The sequence below is a fragment of the Amblyraja radiata genome, chromosome 47 (genome assembly GCF_010909765.2).
Source record: "Amblyraja radiata isolate CabotCenter1 chromosome 47, sAmbRad1.1.pri, whole genome shotgun sequence".
NCBI lineage: Eukaryota > Metazoa > Chordata > Chondrichthyes > Rajiformes > Rajidae > Amblyraja > Amblyraja radiata.
This window is the reverse complement of record NC_046002.1, coordinates 37060-50320: the sequence shown is the minus strand read 5'-3', so window position 1 is coordinate 50320 and position 13261 is coordinate 37060. Positions and strand designations below refer to the sequence as shown.

The 13261-nt window shown below is 43.3% G+C and overlaps 1 protein-coding gene across 1 annotated transcript in view; it reads right to left on the bottom strand.

Moving 5' to 3' along the window:
• Positions 1–13261, bottom strand: part of LOC116968931 (putative PIP5K1A and PSMD4-like protein) — a 55539-nt gene that overhangs the window by 26669 nt on the left and 15609 nt on the right. The window contains exons 7-13 of the mRNA XM_033015926.1: positions 10213–10365; positions 9136–9435; positions 7498–7718; positions 6588–6671; positions 5754–5802; positions 4223–4307; positions 1052–1204 (exon numbers count right to left, since the gene is read on the bottom strand). Coding sequence (XP_032871817.1) covers positions 1052–1204; positions 4223–4307; positions 5754–5802; positions 6588–6671; positions 7498–7718; positions 9136–9435; positions 10213–10365 — 1045 coding nt within the window. The remainder of the gene's footprint in view (positions 1–1051; positions 1205–4222; positions 4308–5753; positions 5803–6587; positions 6672–7497; positions 7719–9135; positions 9436–10212; positions 10366–13261) is intronic.

Here is a 13261-nt window from a genome sequence, read left to right as displayed (position 1 = left end):
AAGCTATAAACATGATTATCTGGTCCATACTGAAGATAAGACACAAAAAGCTGGAGTAACTCAGCGGGACAGGCAGCATCTCTGGAGAGAAGGAATGGGTAATGTTCAGACTCTGTCAATGACTGGATGGTAGCAATTAGAGAATTAGAACAGACAAAAGAAAGTAGGGGTTGCAAAATGCAGAGCAGTAAGACATGCCCGACAGGTTGAGCTGGGTAAGTCCTCCACTCCCAGAGGAAGAAACAAAAAAAAAAAAGAAGAAAAACAACAAATAAACTGAGCCAATCTCAGAAGGATGACTGACACAATCAGAAATAACGTTATCAAAGTTGGCTGCACTGTGCCTAGATGGAAGATGATGCGCTCACCAGCCTCTTACATGGAACTTGGTCACCTTGGTCATCCTCAAAAAATTCACTGCTTATTTGTCAAACATGATGAGCTTTCTTGAAACCTGGTTATTGTAACCATCCCAAAATAATTAGGAGTAAACCCTCACAATAACAGTCCACAGGGAGGGAGGGGTGGGGGATAGTGTCTGTTCTTGCCGATTGTCCACTACAACTGAGCGAGGGATGCAAGGCTGGGTCATTGGGAGGGGGTGTGGGGATAAGCCAGTGGGAATTCACAGGATTGGGAGCAGCGGAGTCCCCGGCCACATACGCGGCGAGCCAGGGCCGGGACTAACACCATCTTCATGCTGCTCGCTCTCTCTGCTCCCACAATCGCAAGTACGTCACATGGCGCCAGCTCATTGGGTTACTGCACGGGGGGGGGGGGGGCGCGCTGTTGGGCAACAGGAGTCAGCCCGTTATAACTGAAATCTGCTGTATAGAGGTCCATTATTGCGAGGGGTCACTGTATTTTCTCTTTGATTATGAAGGTATGACGGTCAATAAAGGAAACACGAGATCAGGAAGCCGCAAGAAGCCAGAGTTAGAGGAGTGCAGGCATGAGTGTTTTAGAGAAAGTTTTCTCCCACTCCGAGGTGAAGAAGGCCAAAGCCATGGAGGGAATTTGGAAGCTAGTGTGTCAATGATACTCCAATTACCTGGTTCTATTACAGCCTGAGTGATCTCCTTGGTAGGCACTTGGCCTTTGCTTTCCTCAGTCAAGGACGAGGGTGGCTGCCCAGAACCCCCTGTTGCAGGCCGCCTCACTGACGTCATACCGAGTCTGCTTTTCTTCGATGGGGATGGTTTGACTGAGGAATATAAAAAAGAATGGCATTAGAGGTACAAACTAGTGCTTAGTACTCATGGTAGCATGTCATTCTTTATTCACCCTACACTCCATGGTCGGCAATGCTGCCGGGACTATTTTGGCCTCTTCGTTTTGTATTACTGCAGCACAGCGGCAGAATCCCACCAGAGAAAATAGTGGACCACACTCCTTGGCAACTGGAGATTTTTTTGTTCATTCATTCACAGGAAGTGGAAGTACCTGGCAATGTTGATCATCCAAAATGCCCCTTAATGGAGGTGGCAGTTCGGGGCCACCATATTCAGGGAGGTTTGAGCGTCATACTTGGGCCAACACAGATATATTCCTGAACACCATCGGTAAACACAGTTGGGTTCAATTTAAAGATACTTTTGAAGAGACCAGCTCTTGTACAAAATCATGAGAGGAATAGATCGGGTAGATGGACAGAGTCTCTTGCCTAGAGGACATGGGTTCAAGGTGAACGGGAAAAGATTTAATAGGAATCCGAGGGGTAACTTTTTCACACAAAGGGTGGTGGGTGTATGGAACAAGCTGCCAGAGGAGGTAGTTGAGGCTGGGACTATCCCATCGTTTAAGAAACAGATAGACAGGTACATGGATAGGGCAAGTTTGGAGGGATATGGACCAAGCGCAGGCAAGTGAACTAGTGTAGCTGGGACATTGTTGGCTGGTGTGGGCGAGTTGGGCCGAAGGGCCTGTTTCCACACTGTTCTATTCATTCTATCACCAGCTCAGATTGCAACTAAAGAAATTCCATGATTTGCCAGCCTCCTTCAAACTTAATACCCTAGATTCTTGGACTTAGCGGAAGGATGAAGAAATTACAGATTGATGTTAACATGTCAAATCATTTGCTGGATCTGCTGTCAGTGGACACCTTGAATCTGCCCGAGAACTTGAGCTGGGAATAAAATAACTGGATTTCTAGTGCCTTAATGATACTGCAAACCATTCAACTGTATTGTAGTGTTGTAAAGCAGTGAATGCAGCAAATATTGTACGCACAGCAAGCTCCCATGGCAATATAATATACAGAGAATCTGTATTAGCAATGTTGGCTCCAGGACACAGAAGTGTTATACACCTCATATTGCCATGGCTCCCAGTTTAAAAGTGAATGGCAGCGTAAGGGCAGGCACCAAAGGTGAATGCATCTGGAAAAGAGCCCTACTCAAAGACTTAAGCGGAGGAGTGATGGGGAGAGGGGACAGGGTGCGATTGGCAGAAGCAGTCATTGGTTCTGTTAAGGATTACATCCTTTTCTTCAGTGCCTGTGTGGCTCAAATTCCTCCTTGCACAAAGATACTGACAACCTAATCTTCAAGATAATGTTACTACTTATTATTTATAAGATGGCAAAACTCAAACTTGTTGTCACCTACTTGGTCTACCTTACGTTCTCTCCCACTTCTCTGAGTAATGCGGCTGTCCTGTACTAAGAGCCTGGACCAATCACCTAGGTTACTCAATGAAAAATACATTTAGCAAAAAGAGGAAACAAAGGAAGACTTGCATCTCTTCACACCTTTTACATCTCAAGCTGAACATAAATAAAATGCTTCTGAAGTGCAGTCATTTTTGAAATGTAGGAAACATAGTTAATTTGTTTTAGTAATGTTGATTAAAGGACAAATACTGGCCCACAAGTTTATTTATTCCGTTACTCCATCTATATCTGCCCATACATTACGCAGCTGAATGCTACCCTTCTGTCAACACAGTGCTCCCTCAGCACAGTCTCTCCCACAATAAGCTGGTCCCTTAGCACTACACTGGGGCATCAGCTAAACTTTTTCGATATTGAATGAGCCAAGGCTAGCACGCCTAATTTCATGCTGACTCGGAATTAGTCCCAAAAAACGGAGACATGTTGAATATAGTTTATTAGGGCTACCTCGTACGTGAAGATTAGGAGGTGGGATGAAGGCAGAGTAACTAGGCAACATTGAAGTATCAAAAAGGTTTTAACTTAACCTACAATGGCCACTGTGTAGCCTTCAGTTGAGGCTGTATTGAAAGACAGAGGTCAATTTGATCAGAATGCATTGATATATTTCAGAAAGCATTTAGCAATCTTTCTCTGTTCCATTACAAATGGCATTTGCAGTGTTGATGACAACCATTGTTAAGGCTCTGTTCCATTAAAGCGACTTTTTCAGCAAATGCCGGCACCCGTCATAGGTCGTTGCAGGCCGGCGAAAATTTTCAACTTGTTGAAATTCAGCGGCAACCAGAACAAGGTACGGCTCTTTTGGCGACTACTCACGGCCATACAGGCTTCACCCCGCGACATGCCGACAGGGTGTCGCCTGTATGGTCGTGAGTCGTCTCCTCAGTCACCCAAAGAGTCGTAGCGTCTTTCTGGTCGCCGCTGACTTTTCAACATGTTGAAAAATTTCGCCGACCTGCAACGACCTATGACGGGTGCCGGCAGTCGCCGAAAAAGTCACGTAAGTGGGACAGGCCCTTTAGGTGCTGACTTTAGGTGCTAATTACATGGAATGTACTGGCCAGACACAAGCTATTGGCCTGTACAGTGCTTTCTCACTACACAAACATCCTCCCAATCTCCACTGATATCTTCATACCTTTATTCCTTACACTCCAAAAAATGTATCTGACTTGTTCAAGTTCATCTCTGTTCTTTGACTTAACAGCCCCAGAGCAAACACCACGTTGTCAGTGCCGTTTGGGAAGTTAGTAATAAATCCAGCATGTACTGGCTTATGTTTCTATCCCCAGGTCTGGTCCCCCGTGCTATCAAACTGCTTCTTTATTTTCAAAATCCTATTTTTCTTTTATAGGAGTCCAGAATATTCAATGGTTGCATGTTAGAGACTATCAAGTAGAGTGGACTACTTCTGCACCTATTGTCGATTGAATCGCACCCAACCTGCCCTGCGAATGCAACAGTGGAATACGCCCTGGGTGAGTCATTCTAAGGAATTCAGAAATTAGAAAGAAACAAAACAAGTTCTTTCAACTGGATACTTACGTGGTATTTTCTTGAAAACTGTGCTGCACATGAATCGTTGAAAACGCTCAGCATAGAAACCAGGTCTGTGCACAGACACTGTATCCTGAAGGGGCAGAAAAAATGGACTCCAATTTACAATGTGGAACAGCAAAAACTCAGGAAAACCCACAGCATTAAGAGTATTCATCAAACGTTATCTTGATAAACACAATACAATAAAGGTCACTCGGCCCAAACCCTCCCTACTATTCAATTTAATCATGGCTGATTGCCCCTGTCATTTCCTGATAGCCTTCAATTCCAAATTTATCAATTTCTACTTTCAATATTTCTAACGATCAGTCTATCACCTCTGGGGAAACCTCTAGGATACCAAAGAGTCATCATCTTTGGAGAACAAATTTCTGTGCACCTCAGTTTAATGACCAGCCTCATATCTTGCGACATGTTCCCTAGTTCGCGACACTCCCACAAAAAAAACTCAAAATGTCACTTTCAACAGCTGATAAAAACAAAAAATATGTCAGTTCAAGGCAAATCCCTGCTTATATTTGCCCACATTAAAACTCTTAAATGTCACTGATGTACCCGCTTCCACCACCACCCCTGGCTGCATGCCCCTGGCATTTACCTCTCTTGTAAAACAAAACTTGCCCCGCATTTCAACATTTCCCTTTTTATGTTAAAGCATTTCCACCTAGTCTTTAATATTTCCACTCTGGGATAAAGTTTCAAAACGTTTACGTATTTATGTTTCTCATGATTTTATATATTTCTAACAGGTCTCCTCTTGACCTCTAGCATTCCAGAGAAAACCATCTGAATCTGTCAAACCTCCCTTATAGCTGATATCCCTCTTCTGCACCTTCTCCACATCTATCCAGTACTGAATGCAGAAGTCCAAATGCGGCCTAATCATAGTCCCATAATGCTACTTCCTGAGTTGTACCCAATGCCCTGGCCAATAAAGTCAAGTATACTATATGCCTTCTTGACCACAATATACCCGATTTGTCACTTTCAGGAAGCTATAGACTTGGACATCAATTTCCCTCTGAATATTAATGAAGTTAAGGATCTTGCCATTAACTGTATACTCTCCCTTTTTAAAAAACCTTTAGAGACACAGCATGGAACAGAGCTTTCGGGCCACATTTCTCTAACCTCATTCGCTACAAAAGAACTTTATTTATCCCAGGAGGGAAATTGGTCTGGCAACAGTCATAAAACATAACAAGATACATTAAATTATAGTGACAAGTGGAAAGTGCAGGATTGGGGATGTGCAAAGAATGGAGAGGGGGTAGAGAGGGAAAACTTTTCCCACACAGAGCTGAAGGTATATGGAACAAGTTGATAAGTAGCTGTGGAGTCAGATACAATTACAATGTTTAAAAGACACTTAGACAGGTACACGGATAGAAAAGGCATACAGGCCAAATGCAGTCACATGGAACTGGCTCGGGAAGGCAACCTGGTTGGTTTGGACGAGTTTCCGTGCTGTATAGCTCTGTGAGTCTATGTGGACATGAGCTGTTTTTCTACTTACTCCATCATGCACAAGGGCCTTCCAAGAATGTTCCAACTTCTTAATAAATCTAAAAGAGCAATGAAGATACATTAAATTCACATGGAAATGAGATCTGCACAAGGCATTTAAACACATCACCTAAGCAATCAAGATTCACAGTACAAACTGCTGCATGGAGCATCAAATTCAATTTGGCACCAGCCCATACAAGGAGCTACAAGGGCAGAAAACCAAATGATTAGCCAAAGAGATCGGTCTAGAGATGTCTTTAAAAGCGAGTGAGTTGGAATGCTTAAGGGGATAGTGAGAGTTTGTAGATCCGAGGTGTACTACAGGCAGGAAAGGGGTTAACAACAATGTGGAGGGGTTCGGCCACAGAAGGAAAAGATAGGTTACACAAGCATATCATGTGTCACATAAGCAGTGGTTAATATTGTGCAATGGATTCACCACAACAGATTAATCTACTTCATGTAGTAACATTCCTGAAAGGGCTTCACTGGAAATTAACTCAGATCAAAATTTGCCACCGTCAAATAAGCAATATTGGGGCAGGAATCAGAAGCCGAGTCAAAAGGGCAACATTTATGGGGTATCATCAGTGAAAGGTTAAGCGGTTTATGGAGGGAATCCCAGAGCCTGGGGTTGAAGCATGTAACCAAGACAGGAACAGGAAAACAAGGCCAGTCTGGCAATTGGGGGTTACAGGGTCAAGGTTGGCCAAAGTCACAGGAAATTTGATCACAAGGGTAAGAATTTTAAATGATAGGCATAGAAACAATCCATAAGCAATGCAAGTTCTGAGAAGCAGAAATATGATACGTTAGTATTGATGAACAAGCAGTATTTTACCTGTAGGATTGCAAGATATCTATGATGCCTATGTACAGCATGAGGCTCTCCCCTTTGGAGTTCCGAGCAGGAATTCCTCCCATTCTAAATGTGAACACAGTAAACAGTATTACTTATCCATCCCAATATTAAAATGGCCCTATCCTGAGGTACTGCTGCTGGCAGGCAGGCAGAGGCAGAACACTGGACTAAATACATGGCATTGCTACCATTGCAAAAGCAGCAATAGGGAAGAACAAATCTGTATAGACAAAAGACTTTGCCCATATTTTAAGCCTGAGCTTCCTTTCACAACCGCTCAATGTGCTAAACTAACGACGCATTTTTGCTGATGGCTTGTTTGTAATATCATTTCAGATTGATAGATAAATATTGTCTAAAACACAAAAGAGACTTTCCCACTCAAATACAGACATGGTTGCATGATTCTTTTCAGAATACAATTGTACTAGATTTCTGGACACATCCAGAGATTTAAATTTTTACTTATTTGTTCGCCTGAGTTGGGTGTTGCCGACACGAGCAGTTCCCATCCACAACTGCCCTGTCATGGCGCTCTGCCTTTTAGGGGGCAGTTAAAGGTCAACCACACCAGTGGGTTTGGAGTCATAATGTTAGACCAAGCTCGGGCCACAAGGTTTCACTTCACTCTAGCAGTTTCACTGTCATTATAACTTAAAGTAATGAAATCTCATTGCTTTCAAACTTACTATAACAAAATGACTGAATTGGATTTAACACTCATGTTGCTGTGCTGGGATTCAGAATGTTGTCTTGCATCTTAACCACCATGATCAGAAATTAACCCGAGCCTGACTCGGGAGTGCAAGTGCTGTCTATTGAGCTAAAGCCAACAAATTATCTAATGACAGTACGCACCCTGAGTCACACAGCCAAGCCAGAAACTTACTGTTCATCTGTTTCATTGGTGTCTCCCAGTCGCGATTCACCTTGGATGGCTTCGTATGCTGTGGAGTAAAGGGATCGTTGACCCACCGGTCTCCGTAAATCCGAGTGCCCGACATCGGAGCTACCTTGCTGTCTCTCAGTCTCCCGTTCCCGTCTGGCGATATCCATGTTATGAACCCCGACCAGCAAACTGTAGTCCATGATTTTAAAGCTCTGTAATACCTATGCAGCGAATATAAAGAGAATCAACTTGGAACTCAGATAGCAGCTGCATTCAAGACACCAGGCAGGCTGGGAGTGCAAAAATAAATGCTCAAGCACATTCAGTTCAGGGAGCATGTTCATGGAAAGAAAGTTCTCCCTCAGACTGTGTGGCTTTCCTCCCACAATCCAAAGACAAGTTGGCTGGCATTATAAACTGCTTCTGGTGTAGGTGAATGGTAGTAGCATGTGAATGGTTTCAGGGGAATGAGATTGCTCTGTGACTTTGCAGAGACTTGGGCTGCAAAGTCACATGGCTCTTTCTATTGATCTCTCCACAATCGTATTTTCTAGTTGTCTAAAATAGGAAATATTTCCAGTGTTGAGTGGGAAGTGAAGAGGGAAAGGATCATCAAGTACCTTACTGAACGACAAATGCACTGAAGAGCTCCTCGCTTGACAAAATGTAAAAGCACATCACAATAGAATTTCTAATCTAGGATAAGGAATCACCTGCAAGATGTACACACGCAGGTCACAGGAAGAAAACACATGCAGGTCATGGGAAGAACGTACAAACTCCGCACAGACAGCACCCGTAATCAGGATCGAACCCGGGTCTCCGGCGCTGCATTTGCTGTAAGGCAGCAACTCTACCGCAGCGCAACCATGACTGTCCATTGATGTCGCGTCTAAATTATGAAACTCCTCACACTATATTTTTTTGAGTACTTTCATCAGGAGAAATGCAGCAGTTAAAGACGATTCGACATCAAGGAGGGTGGCACAGTGGCGCAACTGGTAGAGCTGCTGCCTGTGTTTGATGTCGATCTTGCGTGCTGTTTGTGCGGGGATCCTATGTTTGCCTCGAGACCTACATGGGTTTCCTCCCACATCCCAAACACATGCAGTTTAATTGGCCTTTGTAAGATTGCCTCAAATATGTAGAGAAAAGATGATAGAGGGAAACTCGAGTGAACAGGCGATCAATGGTTGGCATGGACTAGGTGGGCTGAATGACCCATTTCCATGCTGTACCTATAAATTAAACCACACCATATTCAAGAAAATAATTACAGGCACATAATAAATGCCAGGTTTGCTCATGTCTCACAAATAAATTGAAAAAGTAGTTTGTTTTAAAGGATTCACAATGTAATGCTCCAGGAAAAAAATGAATTTCATCAACAATTTGACATGGCTGGTTTGTGAAATTTCAAGTCTCTCAATTATTGCACTACCATTTTTACAAAGCTCCCATTATTTCCAGTTGATATTCCAACCAACAGCAAAGGTGCAGTTAAAGGCCTTACCAGCGACTCACCTGGCTGAAATCTACCAGCTGTCTGAAATCTATCATGGGAGAGGAGGAGGGACCCAGCTAAATGTATGGCCCAAATTGACTGCCTTTTCATTAAAAATTAGGAAAGATACTTACCAAACAGTCCCTTTGAATTGTTTTACATAAGGCACTATGCATGTCAGTATCCAGATAAAGACCATCTGGAGTATCATGCAGGAAGTCTAAGTCTTTGAACGTTGGCCGTGACTTGTCACGTTCTTTCTGGGATGCTCTGCGCTTGTAAGTAGATCCTTTCAAGTCATATTTCAGGTGCATTTTCATCACTCGAGGCAGCAGGTTGTTCATGACAACCAGTCGAATATTGTTCCCCTCTGATTGGATGCAATAGAGCCCAAAGAACTTTGGCAACAATGTGCGAGGATTCTGGTTCAAGTTCTGATGGAAAGACAGAGAGAAGAGACAATTATAAAAATAATCTAACATTTAGGATTTACCCACAAAAACCCTATTTTTTTTTAAAAAGAGCTTCCCACAGACAAGGAATTTACTCAAAATGTTGGAGGAACTCAGCGGGTCAGGCAACATCTGTGGAGGGAACAGATAGGTGACCTTTTCGATCGGGACCCTTCTTCAAACAGACCGAGTCTATTCTCTCCACAGATGCTGCCTGACCCAGTGTCACTCCAGCACTTTGTGTTTTGCTCAAGAATCTGCATCTGCAGTTCCTTGTATCTCCACCCAATATTCAGCAGAAGGGTTGCATTCCAAGTGTGTAAAGTCGGCACCATGCCATAATGAAAAGGGCGTAAACTTCACAGACCTTGATGGCATTTGAATAAAATATCCAGGAAGCTAAAGCTGCTGGATCCCTTGATAAATAATTTGGTACCATGAAATTACATCCAACTGAGGCTGGCACATCTGATGCAGAGTGATGTCATAGAATACTCAAGTACTAAATTAACTATCGACATTAGAAAATAAACAATAGCAGACACAAGGAACTGGCTTACACAAAGTGCTGAATTAATTTAGGGGGTCAGGCAGCATCTCTGGAGAACATGGATAGGTGATGATTCAGGTCGAGTCGAAATGTCACCTATTCATGTTCTCCAGAGATACTGCCTCCAGCACTTTGCGTCCTTCAAAATAAATGAATATGTGGAAAAGGACCCGCAGTCTGATATAAAACTATGTGAATTAAAGACTCACCATGTAATACCCAGGGAGTAGTTTCTGCAAGAACTCTGCTTCCTTGTGCTGAACCGTTTTAATGATAAACTCATCATCAGCAGACACATAGAAAACAGAACCACTAGCACCTGGGTTACTCAGCTCAAACAGTGGTTCGTTACACAGGGAATACTGCAGACAGAGGAGGAGGGAGAGAAAGAGGGGGGAAAAAGGGGTGGGCAGTGAAAGATAAATTTAACAACACATATTCAGATTTTTGAAATTTCACAATTTACATTACAATTTTTGGAAAGCATAACAATCATTACACCTAGATAACCTACATCACCAACCTTATGATAGCACTGGGCCTCATTCTTGGAATTCCCTCCCCAACAGAACCATGAGAAAATGTTCACCTGAAGACTGCCATTCACCATCTCTTTTCCACGTGCCAGTGAGAATCTTATCTCAACAAACAATTAAGAGTGACAAAGAGTATTTAAACCAAACATGGTCTTTGAATCATTGTGGACAATGCACACAGCACTTTAGAGTGACAGGACCTGTTTCTGAGCTGTATAACTCTGGATAGTTGCTACACTGTATGACTTCAGCCCAACACGTCCATACCAACTAAGATTCCTCCTGATATCAGCTTGTATTGTATTGTATTGTATTGTATTTTTTAATGACCACACAGCCAGGCTGGTGGAATTTGTTCTCAGTACAGCTCGATACAGGTTCCAACATTTCATCAAACATTCAACGTAGATATACATACAAACAGACACATTTCATAATACATAAGGGCCACGCTTATTCGTATTTCCTCACCGTACGGAGTTTAAAAAGTTAATTGCGGTAGGAATGAAACTGTTTTTGAAACGGGTTGTTTTGGAGGCAATTGACCTGTAACGCCTCCCAGAGGGCAGTAGCTGAAAGGCATAGTGTGCAGGGTGAGTGGGGTCAGTGATGATCTTGCGGGCTTTGTGAAGTGTCCGTTTATGGTAGAGTGATTCAAGGGATGGAAGGGGTAAGCCAATAATTTTGGAAGCTCTGTTTATAATGCGTTGTAGTTTCTTCCGGGAGAGTGAGTCGAGGCTGCCGAACCAAACTGTGATAGATGAAGTGAGGATGCTTTCAATAATGGCTGTATAGAAGCAGAGCATCAGATGAGGCCTTACTCTGAACTTCCTAAGCTGCCGAAGATGGAAAAGTCTTTGCTGGGCTTTTCCATAAATGTGGTCTGCGTTTGTCCTCCATTTGAGATTGTTGCTGATGTGGGTGCCAAGGAGTTTGAAAGTGTCAGTGATGATGATGGATTCACCGTTGATGAGCACAGGAGTGTTTGCCTGTTTGGCTCATATCCCCCTAAACCTTTCCTAGCAAACCACAAAAGACCAAATCTGCCCCTTGATGCAGTAAGTTCATGGATGCTCTGGTCGTGGCCTCTATACTACTTCCTTGCTCTTTACATATCTCATGAATTTCCATGTTTAAATGTCTGCCTTGCACATATTCAGTGACCACTTTCACACCCCCTAGGTTTTAGAATCCCTCGACAGAGACACATGCGCTCAGCACTCATCCATATCAATCTCCCTTAAGCTGGCATCGAAGGGCCGAATGGCCTACTCCTACACCTATTGTAATCTAGTGTAGCTGGGACATGTTGGCCAATGTGGGCAAGTTCCCACACTATATCACTCTATGACTCGAATTCCATTTCAGCAAGTTGTGTCTCGACCCGAAACGTCACCCATTCATTCCTTCTCTCCAGAGATGCTGCCTGTCCCGCTGAGTTACTCCAACTTTGTGTCTATTTTCAGCAAGTTCACCTTATTTCTCTCTGCTATGGGTGATAGGGGTTATGGGGCGAAGGCAGGAGAATGGGGTTGAGAGGGAAAGATAGATCAGCCGTTATTGAAAGGCTGAATAACCTTGATGGGCCAAATGGCCTAATTCTGCTCCTTGAATTTATGCTCAAATACAGGCACAACCTGTTTAACCTTTCAATAGGCAATAGGTGCAGGAGGAGGCCATTCGGCCCTTCGAGCCAGCACTGCCTTCACACGTCAATGCGTTCATTGTATGAATCAGCTAATAAACTTTCTCTGCACAGTCTTTAACAAGAGCTGTCCTTTCTTAGATAGGGAGACTAAACCACAATGTAGTTCTTCAGATACAATGACCCTATAAAATTGAATTCATTTTTATCCATATCCCTTGCAATGAAGGCCATCTTGACTCCAAATGCCTCCTGATTTTCTCATTGCCTTGCTACCGCCTGTTTAATTTGCGCTAGCAATTTTGCATGGGTATTGGCCCATATCCATTTCTGACTTCTTACAGCCAAAGATAGGGCAGAGTCAGAACATTGCTCCTTGGATGGAGAAATCAAATACTATAGGGCACAGCTTTAAGGAGAGTAGGGCAAGGTTTAAAGGAAGCGCGAGATCCATTTTTGTTTGCATCGAGGGTCACGAGTGCCTGGAAAGCCAGGGATGGTGGTTGAGGCATAAGGGATAAGATTGCGGCATTTAAGAGACTTTTTGATGGGCATATGGATATGCAGGGAATTGAGGGATATGGGCTATGTTTACCCAGGTAAGAGTTGGACTTGGCATCATGTGCAGCACAGACATTGTGGGCCGAAGGGCCTGTTCCTGTGCTATACTGTTCTATGTTAAATCCTTTCGGGCCTCTTCAGAATCTACAAAGTTTTGATGGATTACAACCAGTAAACATCATCTCTGCAGCCACTCCCGTTTATACTTTGAGCCAGTTGATTCAATGAACACGTCCCATTTCAAATGAAAATGTCTCTTTTGTAAATACCAAGTTATATAGTGATTCATTATCTATTCCAATCCTGCAGTAAGTTTGATCCGCTCTGGATCACCACTGATACTTTAATCGGCAAGACACTCATCCACAGAATCAAGAGTATTACAGCAATGTGGCTCAACTCGTTGATGCTGGCCAACTTGAGCCAGTCCCATTGGCCTGTGTTAATGTAAACCTTTCCTACTCATGTTCTATCTGGTAGCTCACTCCATACATACCCACTACTTTGTGTGTGGAA